General features: G+C 53.0%; 1 protein-coding gene across 2 annotated transcripts; it reads right to left on the bottom strand.

Moving 5' to 3' along the window:
* Positions 1–2,249: 2,249 nt before the first annotated feature.
* LOC309400885 (ufm1-specific protease 1-like) lies at positions 2,250–8,933 on the bottom strand. 2 transcript variants are annotated; one of them, XM_081969605.1, is made up of 2 exons: positions 8,696–8,933; positions 2,250–5,387 (listed from the first exon to the last, which is right to left on the bottom strand). In XM_081969605.1, exon 2 carries the CDS (start codon positions 5,368–5,370, stop codon positions 4,708–4,710), a length of 663 nt encoding a protein of 220 aa, XP_081825731.1. In that variant the 5' UTR covers positions 5,371–5,387; positions 8,696–8,933; the 3' UTR covers positions 2,250–4,707. The 2 variants fall into 2 exon arrangements, with proteins under 2 accessions (XP_081825731.1, XP_081825732.1); XM_081969606.1 differs by lacking the exon at positions 8,696–8,933 and adding an exon at positions 8,445–8,554.
* Positions 8,934–9,495: the final 562 nt, after the last annotated feature.

Raw genomic sequence — 9,495 nt, 5'->3', positions numbered from 1 at the left:
CTCCGGGATCGTCCCAGCCGTTCCCCTTGGGGAGCAGCCCGGATTCCCCCTCTCTGGGGGGATCCCCGGCCTCGTTCGACCCCAACCCCAGCTTCTGGCTGCGCTCCGCTGTTCCAGGCTCTTTGCGCCTAACTTGGCTGCGTTGCCAGCGCAGCGCTCCCGCTTGGCTGGCACGGACCACCCACCCACTCCCAGAATAGCCGTCCAGCCAGGTTTGAAGACCACCCGTCACCTTCAAGTCTCCAGCCTGGGGTCCGCCTTCCGTCAAGGCTTCTCCCAGCAGGGGCTCAAAGACTCAACAGCTCCAACGCCTTCCAGGTAACGCAGCGCTCTTTCGCTCCGTCCGCAAGAGAAGCAGCCCCCACGGGGAGCCTCGGTGGATCGCAGCCCACCGTCTCTGTTGAGGGGAAGAGCTGCAGAGACCAAGTCCAACATGCTCCCACTCTGGAAGCGTTTAAGAAGAGGTTGGAGAGCCCTTTGTCTGAAGCGGTGTAGGGTTTCCTGCCTAAGCAGGGGGTTGGACTAGAAGACCTCCGAGGTCCCTTCCAACTCTGCCGTCCCATTCTATCTCCCTTTCCATCAAAACCTTCCATCCCACCTGACCACGCAGACCGCCCCCCATTCAGTTCCTCAGCCTTGGGGCGCCCATGTGGGACAGACGGCCCTTAGCCCCAGAGGGTCAAATAAAGCCAGGTCAGCCCCTAGGAGCTCCAGGGAAGGAGAATCTTTGCAGCTCCTCAGGGTTGAAACCAGGGCTCCTCGGGGCTCCCTGAGCTGGCTGTTTCTTGCAGATGTTTCTGGGTAACGTCATCAGTGCTAGAAACCATTAATGCCAGCACTGATGATGTTACCTAGATGGGTCATGAGACGTCTGCAACAAACCAGCCAGCTCAGAGAGCACCAAGGACCCCACAGACCTCCTCCCCTTCTTCCCAAAACCCCACTCCCTTCTGGCACTGATGATGTTCCCTAGTTGGGTCATGAGACATCTGCAAGAAAACAACCAAGGTCAGAGGGCACCAAGGAGCCCTGCCTGCTCCTTCCAACTCAGATACCTGGTTCAAAGGACAGCAGCTTTCGTGGGCGGCTGCAGCTGCCTGGGGCTGAGGTGGCATTTTAAGTCGGGAGGGGGAAGGGGCCGATGGGTCATTAGGCAGGCGCAGGTTACATGCGGAGTCGGCTTATCAGTTACATACGCCAATTAGCCGTGGTTAAAAAACCCCGCTTGTGTGCTAAGATCTTGGGAGATTGCCTGAAACCTTCCGATTGGCGATTCAATATCCTGGGCGCCCAGTCTTTTTCCAAAACGGCCCCCTTCTCTGTTGTGTGAGCAGGACATCCTGGAAGGTTTGAACACCCCTATCGCTTCATCTGGGTGTGGGACTTGTGTTACACAAAGAATTATGCCTGACACGACTTTGAGATGGCGGGTTTATCTTAGGAACACCTGGTCTGCAGAGCCCCCCCCCATCCTGAGAGGAACTCCCCCCCCCCCACTGGAAGGAGCTCCTGACACCTGGCAGAGGGGCCGGGAGGTGGTCTGATGCCCCTTCCCCCTAGATCCGTGATGACGAACCTATGGCACACGTGGCAAACAGAGCCATTTGTTAAGGCAAGCGAGGCATTGCTCTGTCAGCTCCCGCATGCGCCAGCTAAGACTTTGGCTCCTGAAGCCTCCGGAGGGCGGAAAATGACCCTACGGGCAACCCCGACTCCTATTAAAAATCTAGTTTTCAAAATCTAGTTTGATCTCCGATTAGCTTCCTGGGCTTGATCAACCTTCCTGGCTCTCAAGATGAGCTAATGGGGAGCTCCCATTAATCTTTTTGTTTAAATCATTCAACATTTTTAAAACATTAAAATCACAATTGTACTTTTACAGCTTTTCATTATCGGTATTTTTCTTTCTTGATTTCAAATTTTCCATTCTTAAGACCTATTGTTTTATACACATACCTCCTTATTTCATGCATATTTATATATTATATGCAATATTTACATCTCTATTTACTCTCTATACATCATTTCCTTTTATTATACGGTATGTATTCCTCATGCATTAATTTTACATCTCTTCTCAAGCCAATTTTATCACCTATTCCATGTCTTATAATACTCTGTTTCCTCTCTGTCTCTTACTTCCATCGTTCATTTATCCATTTCAGTGCACTCTAGCACCGTTTTTATAATCTCTGAGTTTGAGGGGACGTTTTTGTTTCCAATTTTGGGCGAATGTAATTCTACCTGCAATAATAACATGAAGCATAATATATTGAATTTCTTTACTTACATTTCCTTTTATTATTCCTAGAAGGAACAGCTCTGATTTCATATCATTTTTTTGTCCCGTTAATTTCCTCCAACCAGTTTTGAATTTTCTTTGCAGAACTCCCTGGCTTTGGGACATGCCCAGCACCACATGTGGCAGGAGGTTCCTTGTTGGTGGTTGCATTTCCAGCCATTTGGAGGTCTATTGGGGAGCACTTTGGCCAATCTCACCAGGAGTAAATTGCCACCTATAAAACATTTTATAGATAGCCTCTTTATACGCGGCCGACATCTTCAATTAAGGAAGGCCTCCCTAACTTCACAAGTGGGCAATCCCCAGCACACAACCACCTAGCCGAAGGGAAGCCCTGGCAGCCCTTCTCTACAACAGGCATGGTGGGAGTTGGCCCGGGCCCTGGCAAAGCAGGCGGAGGGGTGCCACTGTGGGTCATAAAAGCGAATCTTTCCCCTCGGTGGCAAAATAGCAGCACCTTAACACTGCAAATGGCCAGCCAGCATGTTCCAAAAACAAAATGGAGGCGGCCCGTTGACCCAATAAAAAGCGGTTTTTGGAACTGTTGGGCGAGAAGGCGGACTTCCTTAAATAAGTAAGTGATTAATACTAACACCGACCATGTGTCAAATTGTGTTTCTCCCGATAATGCTGGGGAAGACCCACACACCTGTTCCCGAAATCCCTTTCTAAGAGCGGCTCCTGAAGCCAAACAGGATTGGCTCATGGATGGGGAACTTCAGGAAGGAAAGACTTAAAACTGAGAAGGTGGACGGGGGGGGGGGACACAAATCACAGGGGGAAAAACAGCTGCCAAAGTCCATTCTAGATGCCAATCAGTCTTCAGCCTGGCAAGATTCAGTCTCTAGGGGTGGAAACGACTCAGCTGGGAACAATCGGAAGGTCTTGACAGGTAGAGCCAGCTAGGAAAACCACAGCTAGTCCTTGACTTACAACCTCCAAGCCGAACATCTCTGTGGCTGAGTGAGACGGCTGTTAAGTGAGTTTTGCCCCGTTTTATGACCTTCCGTGCCACGGTTGTTAAGTGAATCACTGCAAGCTGTTAACAACACGGTTAAGCAAATCTAGCTTCCTTGTTGGGCTTCCTCATCAGGTCACAAAAGGTGGTTAGACGTCCGGGACACCGCAACCATCGCAAAGACGACTCTGTTGCCGAGCCACCGAATATCAACCGAGTGACATTGGAGATGCTGCAGTGGGGCTGACTGGCTAAAGAGGGAGGGACCAGCCCCCATTTCTTGTTACCTTCTCCAATTTATCCCACACCTCTCCCCTCCCCTCCCCGAGTGTCCCTTCCCTGCCCCCTGGAATGCTGGAAATTTTCTCTCCTGCTCAGACGACATTCCTCATCCCTACAAAAAACAATTCACCAATTGTACAGGCCAATGGCATTCCAGTGACTGTCACATCAGGTTGACTGTGATATATGATATATGTGTCTCAATCGGTCACACAGTTATGGCAGCGGTCCAAGAATAACGTGTTCTTTTTCACTTTTTAGTAACAGTAAAGGGAATTTCTGCTTCGTCATTGTTTTTCTAAATTTAGGTAGGAAAGTTTTCATTGTTAAGAGCCACCTTGGCTGCTCTTGCCTGCAGACCCCCCTCCCCCTTTTCTCTCCCTCCGAAGCCACACCCCTTTCTCTAGTGCAGGGGGTCTCCAAATTGAGCAAATTTTTAAGACTTTTGGACTTCAACTCCCAGAATTCCCCAGCCAGCTCTTCTCCCCCCCCCTTTGCTGAGGATATATTATGTTTACCCCGTTCCCACCATTTATTAAGAAAGTGGAACAGAGGCAGCGTAGCCACATTTCTCCTCGTCCGATCCATGCTGAATTCTGGTAAACCTTTCTGGCCTGGGGAATTCTGGGAGCTGAAGCCCACAAGCCTTAAAACTGGCAAGTTTGGGCCCCCTTGCTCTAGCAAAAAGGAAGCTCCTCTCGGGAGAGGCCACCTTGGGGGGGGGGGCAGCTCCTGCACTTAAAAGCAATTAAACCCCCAAGCAACCAAACCAGCCAGTTCCACACAGCCCGGACTCTCCTCAAATCCCAGTCAGTTTAAAATGAACCCATTTTCGTCCTCTGGTCTTTAACGGAGCAGGTTTGGGGTGCTGGCCAGGGAGGGAAGGCAGGTTCAGGCCAGCCCCAGCAACAGGAAGCCACCCAGAACGTGGCTGCCTCTATCGGTCTCCAGGCTGCAGGGCGTAGGCAGGGAAGCCCCCCGGAAGGGCTCCCTGGGGCTGGACCCCATCCTGGTTGACGCAGGAGCTGCCGCTCGGGCCTTTCCTCCCCTGTCGAGGCCCCCAGCATGTGCCAAGCATGGGATGCCCACCTACAGCCAGTCCCTGGGAAGTGGCTCAAACCGCCGGGAATGAAGGGCTCCCAGGCCTTCCGCGTGGACGCCTCCTTCACACGGGGGGGCGCCTGGCCCTGAACTGGGGCAAACACAGGTTGTAGAAGGAGGTCTCCTCAAAGGAGCTGAGCGCCCGCCAGGAAACCCAACTCTTCTCCTGGGCTTCCTGCCGGCTCAGCGATCCTGCCCTGCCGTAGAAGTGAGGGTCCAGGACGAGCAGGTGGTGCCCCTCGGGGCCAGAGCAGACCCCCAGCAGCCCCTTGGAGGAGTGGTCCCGGCCTCCCCCCATCATCACGGGGCCCCCACCTCCCTGAAAGTGGGCATACAACGTCTCCAGCTCCCCTTCCAGGTCTCGGCCGAGGCGGACGTGGAGCAGTTTCCCCGGCACGTCATAAAAACGACCCATGCAGAGCGCGGCTTCCACGGTGCCAATCCAGTCCCGGGAGCCTGAGAAGGAGGGAGGCTTGTCGCCCATCTTCACCAGGGAATCCTGGATCTCCTTCAGGGAGGGAACCGGGCGGTGGGCGGCTTCCTCTCCCCCAGCTGCCAACAGCCAGGAGCACATCGTCTGGAGGGTCCGGTAGCCGCATCCCCACCCTCGGTCGTCCACCCCGTCACAGCCGTAGTGGTGGTAGTGGTAGGGCCCGGAGACGAGGGCCAAGCGATGCGACCGGCCGGGAGGGGGAAGGCCCAGGTGGACGGTGGACAGCAATGCCATGCCTGAAGCTGGACGGCCTGAAAGAGGACAAAGGACAGAGGGGTGGCGGCGCCTTCCAGTACAGGGAGTCCTTGACTTACGACCACAAGTGTTTCCCAAGATTTCTGCTGTTAATTTTGCCCCGTTTCACGACCTCTCTTGCTACGGTTGTTAAATGAATCACTGGAGTTGTTAAGTGAGTCCCAGGGCTGACAGGGGAATCTGGCTTCCCCATTGACTTCGCTTGTCAGAAGGTCGCAAAAGGGGATCGTGTGACACAACATCTAAGCCAACCTCTCCTACTCCACCAATACAACAGCAGAGTTGGAAGGGACCTTGGAGGTCTTCTAGTCCAACCCCCTGCCTAGGCAGGAAACCCTACACCGCTTCAGACAAATGGCTATCCAACATCTTCTTAAAGACTTCCAGTGTTGGGGCATTCACAACTTCTGGAGGCAATTTCTGTTCCACTGATTAATTGTTCTCACTGTCAGGAAGTTTCTCCTCAGTTCTAAGTTGCTTCTCTCCTTGATTAGTTTCCACCCATTGCTTCTTGTTCTACCCTCAGGTGCCTTGGAGAATAGTTTGACTCCCTCTTCTTTCTGGCAACCTCTGAGATATTGGAAGACTGCTATCATGTCTCCCCTAGTCCTTCTTTTCATTAAACTAGACATACCCAGTTCCTGCAACCGTTCTTCATATGTTTTAGTCTCCAGTCCCCTAATCCTCTTTCTTGCTCTTCTCTGCACTCTTTCTAGAGTCTCCACATCTTTTCTACATCGTGGCGACCAGAACTGAATGCCGTATTCCAAGTGTGGCCTTACCAAGGGATTGTAAAGTGGTATTAACCCATTACGTGATCTTGATTCTATCCCTCTGTTTATATAGCCTAGAACTGTGTTGGCTTTTTTGGCAGCTGCTGCACACGGCTGGCTCCTATTTAAATGGTTGTCCACTAGGACTCCAAGGTCCCTTTCACAGTTACTACTGTTGAGCAAGGTACCACCTATACTGTACCTGTGCGTTGCAACTTACTTGCTTGCAACACCCAGCCCGTGGGGCCAATTTTGACTCCAGGAACAAAACCGGAAACCTCCCTGTATCTTTTCAGCGGCCTGAAAACTCCTGTCGTGGCTGCCCCCATTTTTCCATTAGCTCAGAATGACGGGTGGCATCATAGAAACCATGTTTTGAAAGAGAAGCTTTTGAGAAGGGAAGGGAAGACTGAGTCATCCGAAGAGGAAAAAAAGAAGTTACCTTTTTGTCTCTGGAGATTCTCCGTCCTCCTGGTCCTGGTTGTCCCAAAGGCACTTTTTCAAGAGGCAACTGGTTTTTTCTTGAAGACCTTTTGCTTCTCATCCAAGAAGCTTCTTCAGCTCTGACTCCCCTTACCTACTATCCAGAGAGAGCTGAAGAAGCTTCTTGGATGAGAAGCAAAAGGTCTTCAAGAAAAAAACCAGAAAGTCCAGTTGCCTCTTGAAAATCCACCTTTGGGATAGTTATCTTTGCACTGGGGGGGGGGGGGGACGAGACGACTTGAATTCTCACTCAAGCATGGCCACACCCAAAATAAGCATTCAGACACCCAGCGGCTGGGTGAGAGGTCCAGCTGACCAAAGAGGCACTCGGGTGCTCGTCCCAAGGGCTGCAGCAGCCCATTAAGTGTGGACAAGCACTGGGTCCAAGACCCTCCTGGAGTTTGGGGCAGGCTCATCTGCTGTACTTCGCAGGGCTTCACGCTGGCAGCTGATTCAAGGAATCCGGGGGAGGCAGCCACACCCCCACCTCTGTCCAATCCTGGCCCCACATTACATCCCCAAAGATAAATCCAGGAAAAACAAACCCAAACCTGCCCAAAGTCTTCTTGGACAGCGAGACAAGATGTTGCATAAATTCCATAAATGAAAACCAAGGAGGATCAGGCTGCCGGCATACAAATTTAATAAGGTGTCTCTTTGGAAAAACTCCCCCACCCCCGAGGGATGTCAGCTCTACACCCCCCCCCCTCCTTTACCTTCCTGGAGGGCTTAAAGACTCCAACTCCGGGGGCTGGATTGGGGCTGCAAGGGGGGTGGGATGGGGTTTCACATTGGGGTGGTTGATATCTTACCAGACTCCCGCCCTCCCCTTCTGCTCACCCTACTCCCTCCCTTCCCATCTTTTCCTTAGCCTTGAGTACAGGCAGTCCTTGAATTACGACCACCATTGAGCCCCAAAATTCTGTTGCTAAGGGAAACATTTGTGAAGGGAACGTTGCTGTCCCATTTTACAATCTTTCTTGCCACAGTTGTAAAGTGAATCACTTTGGTGCTTAAGTCAAGTCACACGGTCATTAAGTGAATCCGGCTTCCCCATTGGACTTTGCTCACCAGAAAGTGGCAAAAGGGGATCGCCTGACCCCCCCAGAGGGACGGCTGTGACTGTCACAGACACGACCATGGAGGGGAGGATGCTGCAAAGATAGGTCCCCGTTGTCACTTGGAACGGTCACTAAATGGACTGTCGTAAGTCAAGATCCACCCGCATTTGCATTTCTAGTGTTTTATATGAACTTTTGTATACTTTTATTATTAAAAAGATAAAGCTGATGCCACCGTACAAATGTAAGCCCACTCAAGAGTCACCCTGGGGATAAGGTAGGCGGCCAATATATTTATTTATTATTTTATTTTAGATAATAAATAAATATCAGGTTTGGGAGGGGGGCTGGGAAAGGCTCTTTAGGGGGGTGCAGGGGGATTTGGGAGGGAGGGGAAGACTGCACCCCAAAAGTGAGGGGGGGCTTCTGAGCTACTGCAGCCTTTTAGCATGTGAAGGGACCTTGGAGGTCTTCCAGTCGAGCCCTCTGCTCAAGCAGGAGATCCTGCTTGATTTTCTTCCAGGCCCCTCGAGGGAAAGTCAGATTTGGGGGAGGGGGAGGGGGAACCTTCTCCATCCAGACAGCTGGACTACATCTCCCTTCACTCTGGGTGGCCCGGGATGATGGGAGGGGGAGCCAGGGATTGGGGCGCTCCCGCAGACCAGGCCCCGGGCGCATCCGGAGAGGCGGCTCCTTCCTGCGGGCTGCCCGGCTTCCCCGCGCTACCTGGACTCACCTGGCGAGGCACACCTGCAGGCCGGAACTGACGGGCAGGGAGCTTCCGCCTGGCTATGGAGACCGGGCCGTGCTCCTAGAGCGTCCAGCCTTTCCTTCTGTCTTTAGGCATAGAGGGGCGCTTCCGGCCGCCACCGCATGTGGAAGCCGGCCATCTTGGAAGGAGCCCAGCCCGAAAGGACACGTGTGTCCACCCCCCACGGGCCCGTTCTTTGCACCCACGCAGCGCGGCGTCCTTGTGTGAATTAATACCTGCGTGTCGAATGTCGGAGAATCGCACTTGTATTCGGACCCGGCGCCGTGTCAGGCGGCCATCCCTCCGCCCCGCCAGGGAGCGCCGCTCTATATATTCCGCCTCTATGGCAAAAGCGACCTGGCGGAGGTCCTAGAGTTACGAAAGTAAAGAGTGACGCTCTAGCCTTAGTTACTGTGCAACGTCCGGGCTCCTTGGCTGTACCTCTTCCACTATTTAGAACTCCAGGTCCCATCATTCCCTGACAGCACGTCCTTCGATCTCAAGCCATCGCTTGAATTATGCATGAACCTAAGGCGTTGTTGTTGTTGTTTTTTAACCCTGGCAGTTTTTAAGAAAGAAAGAATAAATGAAGACTGGTGAACTTCCCAGAATTCCCCAGCCAGAAAGGATTCTGGGAATTGAAGTCCGCCCGCTTTGAAATTTGCCAAACTCGAACAGGGGTCTTGAAAAGCAGCCTATTGGGCGATTCCTGCCGGCCATCCCAGTAGTCCCAGGCCCCCCCACTGGTCTCGCCGCTGATGCCTCCTCAGGGGCTGCATCATCATGGGAGCTGTCCAGTCCGCCAGCCCCACCCCAAACTGGGCTCCTCCTGCGCCTCAGCCGCCCCACCGGAGCCTCTGCGGGTGCTCGGGCGCTCCACTGGGCTGTGGGAAGGCAGCGCCCTGCCTGTTGCGCGGCCAATGCGCCCCCCAGGACAGGCTCCTTGTAGCCCTGCAGGGATGCCGGGGCTGGCGAGCAACCAGTGTCCCCTCTTACATCGGGATCGGCTCCGGTGCTGCAGCCCCACCACGTTTTC

Source organism: Natrix helvetica (genome assembly GCF_964273705.1).
Source record: "Natrix helvetica genome assembly, chromosome: W".
In the NCBI taxonomy this organism is placed as follows: Eukaryota; Metazoa; Chordata; class Lepidosauria; order Squamata; family Natricidae; genus Natrix; species Natrix helvetica.
This window is presented reverse-complemented; position numbering and strand designations above follow the sequence as displayed.